Source organism: Megalops cyprinoides, chromosome 1, assembly GCF_013368585.1.
Source record: "Megalops cyprinoides isolate fMegCyp1 chromosome 1, fMegCyp1.pri, whole genome shotgun sequence".
NCBI lineage: Eukaryota > Metazoa > Chordata > Actinopteri > Elopiformes > Megalopidae > Megalops > Megalops cyprinoides.
Window position 1 is genome coordinate 22,663,945 of NC_050583.1, and position 14,894 is coordinate 22,678,838.

Sequence of the window (14,894 nt, forward strand, 5' to 3'; positions counted from 1 at the left end):
ATACGTTTCAATCCCTGAAGTGGAAAGTCAGAATTTGACTGTAGTACAATAAAACAATAACATAATTTATCTAGATTATCTTTCAGCCTTGCGCTCATATACTTGTCCAATCAGATTAAACAAATTTTTTTTATTTTTTAAAAGACAACCTACTGTGATATATACTTCCATGTTTTTTTTTGTGGGAGACTTCTCAGCTATCTCATATAAAGGCAGAAAAGGGGACACTTCCTTTGAATGGTTTCCATACAGACTGCGGGGGCAGGTGTCTCAGAGCGAAGCACTGGATTCGAGGGGTGATACAGTACCAGCACTGGGGTCAGGAGCGCTGGCACTCTCAGAGGAGGCGACAGGAGGCTGCTCAGTTCTCACAGGGACCACTCGGATCTGCAACATGCAAACACAAAAAAATCTGTGCCTTCCAAGCACAGCATATGCCTATATCTTATTCTGAAATATAACAATATAATATTGGCTGAAAGAAACACTTTGGAGCTCCATACAGTAGTGTTGGGAGAATGAGGTTTCATAAACCCCAAGCCGAGAGGAGCCATTACATGCTGAATCAATGGTAGTCTTTCATTATAAGGACCAATGCCTTTTGCCTGGTTCATTCAAGACAGTAACTGACAGCACATATGGCCCTGTACATTTGGGGCTCATGAAGTCTCACTTTCCTATCGTTCATCTCTAGTCTTAGATAGGATATGGATATCATCCCAGTCTTACTTGACTTAGTTTGACTGAAGGCAGGGTCTCACTTCCAGTATTGAGGGTAGAGGACATCTTTGGAACCAAGGTGGCAGGGGGAGACAGAAGGCTCAGCCCTGTTGGCCTCAGCAGCTGCCCATTCCCGTTTAGCGCTGGCTGCAAGGAGATGGGGCTCTGAGGCCCACTGCTCGAACCGGAGGAAGATCTCCGGCGAATGAAGGCAATTTCTACTGTTGGGTCTGGCCTACAGAGCAATAAAATATAGTACTTAATTCCAGACCTCTCCTTGACTCAACACCAACAGAGCTTCTACTGTTACTACACAGAAAAGCAGCATCAAAGGAAAAAAGGAAATGTACAGCCATTTATGCCCTATTCAGGGAAGGAGACATACAGTAGGGTGACCTCGACCCTTGTGTAGTACGTGCATCTGTATTTTAAACAGAAAACTGAGAAAGGTGATTGCGTAATGAGGCATTCCAGTCCCCATCCAATCAATTACTCAGTGATTCAGACCACAGGTCAAATTAAAGATTACCTGCTACTCAAAAATAATTTTTCGGTGGTGATCCAAATCAGAACTATTTGTGTAACAAGGCTATTATATACATATGTATAACAAGTATATATAATAAGGATATTTGGCCATAAGAGAGGATTAAGGCAGAAAAGAACAGTCAAGCAAACATGAGACAAATACCAAAAAATTGTGTTAAATCTTTTGTAGAGGAGGACACTGTACCAAACAAATCTCAGCACTGAATTTAAGAAAAAAAAAAGGTCATAAACGTATAAGCATTAGTTGTTCATTGGATACTTAACACTGCTGAGCAACTAGTTGTGAACACTGCCAGCAACTGAGAACTTCCTTTTGAAAATAATGTTTGTTCACCAACTTCAACACAGATGCCTAAATTCCTGGTTTCTGATCAATGTATTTATTACATGCTCAAGTTCACACATGACTGCTTGTTGCACACACTCATTATTTTTGCTTCTATGTTCCTGCTGAGAGGGATGAAATAGACAGCCTGATAACCATTTCATTTGATACTAAGACGTGATTTGTGTTTTTATTCTGTGAAACATTCCTATATTTTTACCATATGAACCTTTGTTATTATATTTTAAATATTTCATTTTCCTTAAAACACATTTAAGTTTTGTGTGCTAGGTTAAACCAAACATTTTAGTTCTTTGAGAATGGGACTAATATTATACAACAAGCTGAAGAAATAAGTCAAATGGCCTTCTATGAACACCAGATGGTTGTGCTAACAACATTGCAGAAATGTGTGTGGTGTAAGTGCGTGGGATGCAGGAAGGGATGAGGGCTTTCGGCTAAACTCAACCACTTCTTCGCTCAAGGAACCCTTATCTGGTAACAGCAGCTATTAGCTGGACCGTCTGAAGATGACAATTTATGCACTGAAAAATGACTACTAGACCTTAACTTTAAGATTTAAAAATGGCTTTGATGAAAATGTGTCCCATTCCATAATAGCCTATAAAACAGGGTGTAAAAGTTCTTCTACAGTGACATTTTGGAGTGTTTTTATGCCTCTCGTTATCAGTGCCTGGCTGTATTTAACTCCTGTTATGATGCAGCAGGCCATCGTGTAACAAGTTTGGAAAATGTGTGTCATTCCCTTCTCTGTCCAGAACTTTCTCATTTTCATGCCTCACAATTCTTCCATTTTTACTAGGACATGTCACACATGAACAGCCTGTATGCATTTCTCAGAGAAACACCTGTAACGGATTACATGCAACTTACTGGAAGAGTACTACTCGTCAGAAAAATATTAATTTGTGCAAAACAACTGATGGCTCTCAATTTATGTGGGGTCCCACAAGGTTTTGATTCTTGTCTGGTGTAACACAGATGGTATGCAATCATTTGTATCAATGAAACCAGATTAAAGTCACTGGTTGCCAAGTCATTAACTTATAATGCGTTAAACAGATTTGTCCTGTGTACCTAAAAGACATTGTAATCCCATATATCTTGAGGCAACTCCGTTGTTTACAAGTAGTTTGTTTCCACAGTCTGTTCAGGAATTAGACACTTGTCTGGATGTCCAAAACAGGAACCCACGTAAGTTGCAATAGTGTCCATTGTCAATTGTCATTTAATGGTTGTCATTATCCATTGAGTTATTACGATGGTTGAATGAGCTGGGGACACCCTTGAATACTGATCTATGCAGCAGTGTGGCATAGTGGTAAGGAGGATTTATAACTGGAAGGCTGCAGATTTGATTCTCTGCTGGGGCACTGCTGCCCAACCCTGGTGCAAGGTACTTAGACAGCATAGAATTGTCTCAGTAAATATTCAGCTTAGTGGATAACATGTAAAACTGTAACATATGTAAGTCACTCTGGATAAGAGCACCTGCTAAATGACAACAATGCAATTTACTTGTTTGTACATAAACTATTCAAGTTCCATAATGAAAGTGGCTGTCAGTCATTGCAGTCAGATGTGGTAAATGTGGTAAAAACATTTACAATCAACAGCTGAGAGGTGATTCTAATACAAAACAAACTACAAAGACAAATCTCACCAGTAAGCTCACCCATAATTCACAAAATGAATGACAATGACTGAATGACTTCTTGTTTTCAAGCACAATTTACATGAACAGGAAAATTATTCAACTTCTCTGACAAACTGTCCTACTTTCCCTGACCTACCAGAGCTCATTATACATGAGTCCACTATGGACAGCCACCCCAAGACTCAAGGTAATGGCTTAAGCGGTTTTGTCTATGAAAGGTCAGACACTTGGTCAGTGCTCTCTTGCTTGTCAGGAGCTGCATCCTGTGGAAGGTTCAATCCTTGCTCTTATGACATCAGTGACACTGGCTTGGTCTCCAACTACACCGACACATGTTATGGATAACGGTCTCCTGATGTACATACATGTAATGTTTGTTAAAATGTAAGTACTATTAGTGTCTGATTCAAAATACACCAATTGTCAAAATGATGGAATTAGAATGGGATTCACCTCAAATTCACCTGTTCGTGGGAACTAATATTGGCATTTAAACATACCGATAAATGGTGAATACCTTACTTGGCAGCAGTGGTAAAGGAACTGGCCTGAATCCCAGATGGGGCACTGCTGTTGCACCCTTAAGCAAGCTACTTAACTTGAATTACTTCAGAGAAAATCCAACTATGTAAATGAACAAAATGTCAGCCATTTAGGTCACCCTGGATGGATGTCACCCTAGGGTTTCTGCTAAGCTCATAAAAAATGTAATAATGCTCTGACCTACTCTGACTGTACTAACCAAATGGATATAAGGAATTGCTTTGAAAAGAGCAAGAGCATGTTACACACTCAAATTAATTTAATTCATCTGTTGGCATTCGACGGGGTACTGAAACATCAGCGCCATACAAACCAAGTTAGCTGTTGAAGAAAACACAAATCAAACCTTAGCTTTGTCCGTGTTAGTATACTCCTTGCCTCCTCATAGGTAACTCCAATCAACGATTCTTTATTGACAGATATGAGCTGGTCCCCTGCCTTCAGTCGACCATCCTAAAGAATTAATATGAAAAAGTACATTTTTCAAAAATACAGTTATTTTTCCATTTAACATTCTATTATATATATTATTATATTTATTTTACCAATTGATTTTGTAAAAAGAAAAAAAAAGATGTCATCCAAGCAATGTGTAGGTGCCCAATAAAGTACAGGGGGCTTGAGGGTGGTGAGACAGGTAACTACTGTTGACTTGACCACTCCTACCCCCTGCTGAACAAATTTGTTCTGCTGCTATGGACTCCCAGACATCACCAGCTGATGACATCACTTGGAGTGAGTACCCTGACTGTCTATGATAGTTTTGGGTTAAGAAAAGCACACAGCTGTTACTGTAAACTATATTCGAATGTATATTCAACATCCCAATTGACATTGAGCTAAATCTGTGCAAAGGTAAAAAGGTCAATAAACCCACTGAATATCAATATGAGGATGGTGTCTGTGTGCATCCCAGACAGGGCTTATCTTAAGTGGCAAGTAAATTTCCCAATTAATTCACAGTAAGAGTCCTATGTGCAGGTACAAATAACCATATTATCAATAGGTTTGTGCTAGTTTGAATAAGATAGGAACTGTACAGAAGCAAAACAATTCTTATAGTTTTGACTTGTATACTGTTATGTATTGAATTTGATTTGCACTGTTTCGCAACTGATTTCATTTGTTTTAGAGTCTCTTTTCAGAGCGCTTTTTTTTTTTAAACCAGAAATTTCACATGAAAGCTTCACATGAAAATTTCAACAAGTGTATAGGATCCAGTAATATACAGTAAGGGAGCATTTTGTATACATCCTACGCCTTTGTTCCGTGCTATTTACATAACTCAAAATCACAAAATCATCCAAATCACTATAAATGTTTTCTGTGTGACCACCAGCTGATGAATGGAAAGTAACCAGTTACAAAGGAATTGTAACCCTACCTGGAGAGACTACGGAGACACCACATATGTATATGTTACATCTCTTAGCCTCCAGCTGTCTTCCATGTTTACAATAAACCAAAGGATTTCAGCTGTAATCTGTCCCACAAACCTCTATGCTTTCCTTTATAGCTTAATGGGAACAAAATGGATTGAGAGTCACCTTCTGGCAGTCTCCCCCCGGCACGATTTCCTGAATGAACACCATAGGCCCCTCAGCTCGGTTAGCTCCGCCCTTGATGACCAGGCCTAGGCCTGTTCCCTTGGCAACACATATCAACTGAATGGTGTTGTCACTGAGGGAATAGGAGGCAGAAATAAAGGTCAGCTGGAGAGACAGAGACTCACAGGGTGATTAAAAACATGGCTCAGTGGCTTATTTTCCATCTGACCCTAAGCTAATCTTTGTGGCATGTTATTCCCCTGTGTGGGAGTCTTTCATACATCTCAGAAAGCATATGGCTAGTGCAGCTCTCTTCATTTTATTTTCAATTGGCACAGACCTGCTCCTGTTTTACCAGTGTCACTTAACTCAAATGTACAATGTCAAAGAAATGCATTACTGGTCACAAAACATGAACACATTTCCAAGGAAAATATCCAAGTTATATACTCCTTTGAGAGTTCTTATATTATTAATTTTCATCAAACATTATCACCAACAGTGGTTAGTCCTTCCTCTTGAAATGAGTTTTTAAATGGTTTACTGAACAGCTGAAATGATTTGAGTCTCTGTGTGAGACTCAAAAAACTCACTTAATGGGTTGGGCTGCTGTTGCTGGTGTGGTGCAGCTGCCTGTGTAACCTGTTCCAGTTTCCTTAGGGCTCAGGAGCTGTGGGCTGGTGGACCGTGAAGATGATGACGATGATGCTGTGTCTGTCAGCTTTCCTAAAAATGGACAGATCATCTGCTTGTCAGAGAGCTTACCATCAATCCCAGCAGTGACACAAGGAGACATTATGTGAACTAGTTTTGTGCTGAGAGAAGTCCATTGAAATGTTACTGGAGGCAAAACACTCTACCTAAAAAACTGCCAAGTCATTCATATCCTTGAATAAATGTGTAATTAAAAGAGTGAATAAGAGGAAAAATATGTCATGCGCATTGGGTTGTAGCACCTGAAAGGTTTGCTGGAGAGGTGTGAAAGAATTCTATCTGCTCACCTGTGGAGAGCAGTGTAGGAGAGGTTCGTCCTGGGCTTGTGCTGCTGTTGGAGCCATATTTTTCCATCAGCTCTAAAAATTCTTTCCTGCAATAGATACACAGGAGCAAGGCCACATCACATCACCAGTCTCAGCTGATGGTGAAAAAACAAAGAATGGGACTGTGTCTCCCTCTCATGGATGGTAACAGCACATCAAAACAGCACTCCGTGTTGAGAATCTGTTTATCCATTGTTAGCATATGGTTTTCAATAAGTATTCCCAGACACTGCATCATTGCACTACTTAGAATTGAACTTCCAGTGACCGACCTGCAAACTTTTAAAACCTAAAGGTAATTTGTGCTCTGGTGGTGATAGCTGATACAAAAATTCCCATTAAATGTAACTTCATTAGTCCTTGAACAGTGGATTAGCTGTGGATAATTAGATTAGGCTGTTAATCATACTTAAGTCTTAAGGTAAAGTGTACAGTGTAGTGAGTCCTTAACCTAAAATGAGATTGTCTCTCTAATCTCTTGCAGAAGACAATAAAACAATCTACAAAGCAGTTTTAAGATAAGCAAAAAACCAATCATCTTAGTGTCCCTTTTAAATACTAGTAAAATAATATGAACATGTAAACAGACAATTTTATAAGTAAGTAGAGACTGAACAAAACAATTGCAGAATAAATCCTGATGATTGTGGACATGAATAAAGAACCGTATTACCCGCACTGCTCTGGGACATGAATACCCCTGTCAGGACACTGCAGATAGACTTGTGCCCTAAATATGCCAACATATATTTGACAGCAAGAGAGACTCTGCTCTTGAAGAGTACAAGGGGTAGCAGAGTGTCATTCCAGTTTAAACCTGCCAGTCTTACTTGTACATGTTTGACAAATACACTTAAGATCGAAGCTGGATGTCAGCATTCAAAGTTCAAATAACTAGGCAGCTTTCAGCAATTTCTCACCAAGCATTTCCAACAGACACACACAAAAAGAAAACTTTTAAGTCAGTCATACAGCCAAATTTCAACTCGCATTTTCCCTTTATTAAAAGGTCATCAGTTTTTAAAGGTTTAAAGAATTAATCATAAGACATAGCTTCCAATTACAATGACCATATTCAGGCAATAAAAAACAAAGCTTAATGCACTCAATTTGCATTAATGTATTAGCTATCTATTTTTGGTGTTATCAAAAGAAATCAAGTGACTCTCCATTAATCAGCCTGTAACAAGATTAGGAAGTTGTTCAAGGATAACACTTATTAATGGTGCCCATTTTTTTTTGTTTTTTTTTTTTTTTTTTACAATGAATCAGGGAAATCAAACGTTGAGCAAAAAACAAACGTGGTATTCTCCCTGCATAATCAGATACTATATACTTAAATCCCTCTCTTTTCTGAATTTTCTCTCTTAGTGTGATCTTGTAAATATTGCTGTGACTACTCCTGATAAATCAATAATATCCAAATTGTTCAACATAGTGCCACTGTCTAATATATTGAATTCACTATCCATTTGTGGGAAAATCAGTCTGTACCATGTGCCTGGTCAATATTGTACAGATATTTGCAACGTTTGCAGGCAATTAGGCACGTGAACTTATACACAAGTAAGCCATTAGATTAGTTGTGTAGGGTAAAATACTGTTAATGAAATATAATTCATTCAGTGAGTGCAGAATACAAACTTAGGTCAAAGGGAAATAAATATTAGATAGTTACAATATTAAACAGTAAAAGCAGAGGTTACTATTTTACTTAACTGTCTACCACTAAGATTTGTGATTCCTTTTCTTGCTTGACATTCACAGAAGTCTAATGTTACATTGCACTGACCTCAACACAGAAACAGCAATGTACTCAGTGACCTTCAATAATAAAGGTCCTATCTGTTTTGCTCCATCATCTTTCCTGCCTCTTTCAATTACTGAAAACAACACTAACTACAAAGAACATCCAAATGCACTATGTTCAGCATCTTTCATTCAAATTAAAAATTGAAAATGGGGTCTATCATAAAGTTTACAAGAAACAATACTGTCTTTGGGTTTCTTATGATAATCTGGTTACATTTCCTTTGGGGCTATTACAAGAGCTGGTCAAGGTGTTGTCACATATCTGATGTGCACCAGTCAGACAAATATCTATTTAGAAAATAGTGAACTGTAAAATGGTAGCCTTTTAACCATTGTAACGTATTTACTTAACTTTATTTAGCCAGGTCACTGACTGGAGAACAGCTTCTCATTTACAATGTCAGCCTGGACAGTCAGGGGTCTTGGATACATACTCAAATATTTATGTTTACAAGTGGGAGTCCTCCATTATTTGCATTTTGCCTCCAGCACTCATTTGTATTATACTCACACCATGTATTTACATTCATTTTTCTAAAACATGCTCTTAACAAGGAGTTTGTATCTTCCACAATAGTACAGAAATGGGGGTGAATATGAAGCCTCTCTGATGAATACACATGGCAAATCAAAAGCAATATATTTTAAACACATCATTATATCAATGGCCTTTATATTTTTATCATATAAAAACACACATGATCCTAATATCCTTTAAGGACTTCCAGTTCTCCTTTGTTATTATGCTTTTTTGTTGGAATCTACTATTAAGAAACCATGCTATGGAGGTTTTGCAGTATACAGGATAACTCATAATGGCTTGTACTGGGAAAATAAGAATCCGCACAGCATTACAACAGTTCCTCACCAGAGTATAATGCATTATAATTAGCGAGGACTGTGCAATGTGACATTTCAGTCATACCACAGATGATAAGTCTTTGGGAGAGAGGTGAGAGAGCTCACCTCCACAATCTTCCTACCTGGACTCGTCATCCCGTACAATTAGTAGGGACATGTGATTGGAGGCAGACGCCATACGAAGGATCTCGACCGCCCTGCAGAGACAAGCCAAAAGTGTGTAAATTTTCCTCTTTGCACATAAAGACTCAAGCTCCAGAGGCGGAGGCCAAACAGTGGCCTCACTCCACACAAACAGAGAGCCCTGGCATTGCATCTGTGAAAATCAACAGACACATCTGGGCACTCTCTGAGTGTCAGAGAGCAGGTGTGTATTACTCATGTATAGAGTCACACAAAGTATCGAAATCCTGAGTCAGGCACTGACTGACAAGAAGCCAAACTTTCATTAAAAACTAAAACTCAAGCCCTCAAAAAACATTCTAAATTCATGAGGTATAACAAGAGTAATTAATCATTATTACCTTTCATTGGTAACTCCTCCTAAACTCATGTTGTTGACATCCAAAAGAAGGTCACCTGATTTCAGTCTCCCTGCAGAGAAGGAGATTTTTTTCAATAACAATGGAAGGTGAAGGAAGTATGCTGCACATAAGCTGTAACAGAAATGAGATGCGCTGCAATATCACTTACCGTCCAGAGCAGCCACTCCACCGGGCAACACCCTTTTAATGTATATTCCATACTCTTCACCTGTGAACTCCCTGTAGCCTCCAATGATTTTTACACCTGGACAAAATCAAGGCAGAGATGGTTACAAGGCAGAGGAAGAGTTAAGGTATTCTGCAAACAAGCATCAGACAGGAATTCCACTTACCCAGTCCTTTCCGGCAGTCTGAGAACTCCATTCTTTGTACTGCACGATTGATGCCATGGGGTCCCATTATGGTCCTGAAATACAAAACCCACTAATTTCACTGGACCTTTATGTATAATATTTCTGAGAGACTTTGAACCAGAGCCACTGTGCAAACCAATGACAATCCTCACAAGCAGTGTTCTTGTCGGGAACTCTTGCGCAAAAAATTAATTAAAAATTTAACTCAGATTTGCACCAGTTTCATTCTTTTCCCCCTAAGAGGCGACTTTAAACACAACCATGACCAGTCAGACAGAAGCAGGCAATCTGACTGATCCTTCTCAGACTCTGCTGGATTTTGCTGGCAAAGCCCTTCTGTTAGGCTGTGCAAAAATAAATAAATCTGTCAACTTTGATAGGTGACAAAAAATGCATGCACAGTCAAGTATCAAAATGTCATTGGTTTGTCATCATCCTCTGTCATGAGACGCATTTACTAAGCAAAAATGCTTAGTGAAGGTCAAGTACAGCCCACACAATCAGTGAGGCAGGGTTTATAATGTGTTGAAGAAGGGGGGTGCCTGATCTGGCACCTGGATAGCTCAGTGACAGAAGTGTTCGCCCCCTCATAAAATCCCTGCTGAAAAAGCAACATGCAGTAGTGAGAACTGTAGTAGTTCTGTTGAATGAGAAATTCATAAAACTAAATGAAATTTTGTATGATAGACCTGTCATAAAACTAGGTGGTCTGTACACAATACTATTGCTGTACACCAATAAAGAAACTTACAGCCTTCAGCACATCTAAACAACAGAGTTTTCTGACCAGTACTTCACACAATAATGTGGACATGATTTTTTTCTGAACAGTAGCTTAGGTCTGAACAAAGCACTAAATAACTAAATAGCATTCAACAGAGCCCTGTCCATTACAACTGAGTAGACCTGGAGAGTACTCTGAACAGTAGAGAGGATCTAGGAAATACTGTGAAAATAAAAATGGATTTGAACAGAGTTCTAAAAATTCAGTAGACAGGAACAGTAAACATAAAAATAGATCTGAATGGTACCCTAGTCTGGACAATATATAGACCTGATGACTACTCTGTAAAAGGGAGTGGATCTGTAAAGTGCTCTGAATGATAGATTTGATTTGAAAAGCTTTCTGAACTGTACAGTAGACTTGACAAGTACTAAAAACAGTAGCATAGATCTGCTATAGAACATACAAGAGAACTGGGTCTCCAGGAAGAGAAATTAGGATATTCTGGTCAATTTCATTTTTTAAAGAGGAATTGTATCATAAAAAATGGGTGCTGCATTTATCAAAAAAAGCTGCGTTGCTGTAAATCTGTTCGCCTAGATAGGTGTCTGATCTCTGTTGCAGTTAATCCTCCCAACAGACAGGAAGAAACAGAAGAGAAAAGCTTTGTCATGAACTAGGACATTCGCTATGACAAACACTATGAAAAGCCCATATGTATGCTGCTATCATGAAATTTTATTCCTGTATGTGAAACGCTGTTTTCCCCAACATATTAATATAAATACTGAGTACAGACTTTAGATTCATACGCATATGGAATAAAAATCCTTTTATTTTAAGAACATGGCTTATTATTTCTTTACTGTCTGTATTATCGTGTCAAAACAAGTCCTTTGTGCATGCTGTCATAATTGTAATCATGAGCATATCCTTTCTGTGCTGTATTGTGTGCTGTGATATTTTAAACAGAAATTTTCTTTTTATTTGCTTATGCAAAACTCTCTACATACCATCTCTTCATCAAACAAAAATGCCCTCTGCAATTGAATGTGCAGGAATATTACTGCCTCTAAATAAAGCTGTCCTGCAGTAAGTCTCAAACTGGATGATGAATTCTCAAGAGACAGACTATTGTAACCACGGAGCTCTATGCATTTTATGCTTAATTGTTTTAAGTTTACCAAGAAAATGGAATACACAGATTTATGTATGTGTTCACTATCAGTAAATGTTTTGGAGGTTGTCATAAAATGTATTATTATTATTATTATTATTATTATTATTATTGACAGTAGTAATAGCAGATGTTAGTGCAGTACATTATATTTGATATTTTCTGTGCCTACCTTTATGACCAAGCAAGTGTTATTTCTGTGTTTCAGTCATAGGTCAAATAGAACTGTGATAGAGCAGTTGGAAACAGAGGATTTTGTAGTTGACACTTTGTCACATTAGAACATTCAATGTCATTGCACAGAGGAATTATCTTGTCATCAACATTCTGCCATCAACATTGTTGTATAACAGAGACAGCCTGATTGGGACTTTAGCCAGAAAAAGGGTTACCATGCTGTGCAGCTAGTGGGATATGACTCCTGTGCTCCTATGTCAGTCTTGAAACTAGTTGAAAGTCACATCTGAGTGAAGCAATACATAAATGTCATGATTTCACAGTACAATCATTAATTTCCAATTTAATTTACTGTATTGGCCAAAACATGAGGTGGTCCCGATTATAAGGCAACCCTATTGTCAATATAGAGAATTTTCAAAAAATGCACTTTAACAAGCCATAAAGAAAAAAATACAACTTAACCAATAAAAGTGTGAGAATTTAAGAATTTAAGAATTTCTTACCTGCCATAGAAAGTGGCAGCAAGTGAGTGAGTGAGTGTTTGTAATTAAAAAGGTCTTATATTCAATATAAAATGCGAAAATATCTCACGTATCATATCAAATCTTGATTATTGGTGATATTGTGTTTTTGCAGCACAACAGTTGTTTAATACTTTGGCTTCAGAATTTGCCATGATCATTAAAATTGTTGTAGTCTGGCTCATTTTTTCCAGTCCCCAGTCATCCCCAATAAGCATAATGTGGTTCTTCCATTCAAACAGTAAATCCCGTGTGAGAAAATGAAGGTAGATGTGACTGAATGCTGTTACTTCCCACACCAGTGGTTCTGCCCTTTCCCAGCTAACACATCGCCACGCCCAGTGGGCACACCTGATATGAATTTATCAGCAAGACCAAAAAGGATTCCTTGGACATGTGCTTGCTATGAATTAGGAGTCTTTGGTAAAGAAGAAGGTTTTCTGTGTATGACTCTTTTTGGTTTTGTTTGCCCTGTTTTTCCTCATTAAATGCCCAGTACAGGAACTGTATTTGCTGTGATTTTGGTGATATTATAATGCATATTCCATCACTTCAGGGCAAGGCAGACTTAGGGCTACACCAGAAATATGTGAAAATACATTCTGGGATTTGAATCAGCCATCCATTGCTGCAAAATTGTTTATGGAACCACAAATCTCAAATTAGTTTGTTTCATTGTTTTGATAAAAACTCCTCTGTTGATTCCAACTTTAGTAAGGACTGGGAACAACACATACGTTTATTAAATTGTGTTTGAATTATCCTTAAATGGCATCAAATCTCCTACTCAATCCCTTGGATACTTGCCCAGCTTTTGATCCACTTTTTTTTCCCCCTACATGGGCTCTGCAGGTAGGCTTATCCATTTTTCTACTGCTGTGCTAGACACACACCACAGCTGCTAAAGCGCATTCTATCCACTGGTGTCAATGTTGTGAAAGGCACCACTTTTGCCATTTAGCCTTATCAATTTTGAATTTTCTGCAAAGATAGAGTAAGTTGTATTTTCAAAACATATATTTTGATAGGGAAACCATATATTCAGACCAGCACCGTAGTTTTGGGCCTAGCTCCAGAGGAGTAGGGCTGAGCACAACATGCAATGACACTTGATCTTGGAAACAACACAATTCATAAAGAAAAACATAAGTTAAATTCAAGGAACAAAAATTATTTGTGCCATTTTAAATTTTTCAATTTGCGAATGTCCAAAACTGATTTTGAAAAGGGCTTACAATTTGGTTGGGTGCTTTCAGAAAAGCAGGTGCTGTCAGGAAAACCTGAAAAACCCAACAGAAGCAACTGTTTCAACACTCTTGAGGCTTTTTAAAATTTCAGTGGCCCAGAAAGCAACACACAAACAGGGAAGAACATAGAAGAGTTGCCAGTTGTCAAAACGGTTAACAGTGTTATCCACTCCAATTCAAGGTGTTACTAATATTACCTACAAAATGCAAACAAGATGAAGGATATTTGCTATTTTGACTGCTGGTGGGGAAATAAAGACATGCTGATGTGCTCACTGACAAAAGTACTATTTTGTGGATGACAATTCGAATTACGGGGGTATCGGGCCCCCCCCCCCCCAAATTAAGACTTGGACCCCCCCAAAAAAGGTAAAAACAACTGTTCGGGGGGGGGGGGGGGGGTCGAAACATTCATATATCCTGACGAAATATGGTCCACTTTAGGGGTGTCAAATCGTATTACAAGATTCTTCCAGGCATGAATAGGATATATAAATGTTTAACCCCCAAACAGTTGTTTTTACCTCTTTTGGGGGGATCCAAGTCTTAATTAGGGGGGTCAGATCCCCCCTGTAATTCGAACCCTGCCTGTCATGCCTTTCGAATGGGTACTAGCGGGCTATCAAGGTGACCTGTTCCAGCCCTCCTGAAAGGAGCCACAAGAGAAATGGAAGAACCATTCATTTGCTAATTACTTTTGCTCTCACACCTTTGCCTGTCTTCTGTCCCGCAGAAGACTGTTCACCTCTCACCTTGCAAAAGTGAACTTTAACACAGTATTGAGGTTGCTCATTTAGTCTAAAGGGAAGAATGCTTCATACTGGTCAATAGCCCTCAGAGCAGGAAGCCCACCTCTGCATCACCATTCATGTGGGCAGCAGTGTAGCACAGTGGTAAGGAGCATGGCTTGTAACTGAAAGGTCGCTTGTTTGGTTTCCCCGCCAGGGCACTGCCTCTGTACCCTTGGGCAAGGTACAAAACCCAGAATCGCCTCAGTAAATATCCTTCTGTATAAATGGATGACTTGCAAGAATTGCATGTAAGTCGCACTGGATAACAGTGTCGATAAATG

At 38.7% G+C, this 14,894-nt stretch overlaps 1 protein-coding gene across 1 annotated transcript in view; it reads right to left on the bottom strand.

Moving 5' to 3' along the window:
- Window positions 1-14,894, bottom strand: part of stxbp4 (syntaxin binding protein 4) — a 66,177-nt gene that overhangs the window by 46,727 nt on the left and 4,556 nt on the right. The window contains exons 2-11 of the mRNA XM_036528933.1: window positions 9,953-10,026; window positions 9,769-9,864; window positions 9,600-9,669; window positions 9,198-9,272; window positions 6,364-6,449; window positions 5,956-6,088; window positions 5,363-5,495; window positions 4,162-4,268; window positions 730-955; window positions 309-387 (exon numbers count right to left, since the gene is read on the bottom strand). Coding sequence (XP_036384826.1) covers window positions 309-387; window positions 730-955; window positions 4,162-4,268; window positions 5,363-5,495; window positions 5,956-6,088; window positions 6,364-6,449; window positions 9,198-9,272; window positions 9,600-9,669; window positions 9,769-9,864; window positions 9,953-10,026 — 1,079 coding nt within the window. The remainder of the gene's footprint in view (window positions 1-308; window positions 388-729; window positions 956-4,161; window positions 4,269-5,362; window positions 5,496-5,955; window positions 6,089-6,363; window positions 6,450-9,197; window positions 9,273-9,599; window positions 9,670-9,768; window positions 9,865-9,952; window positions 10,027-14,894) is intronic.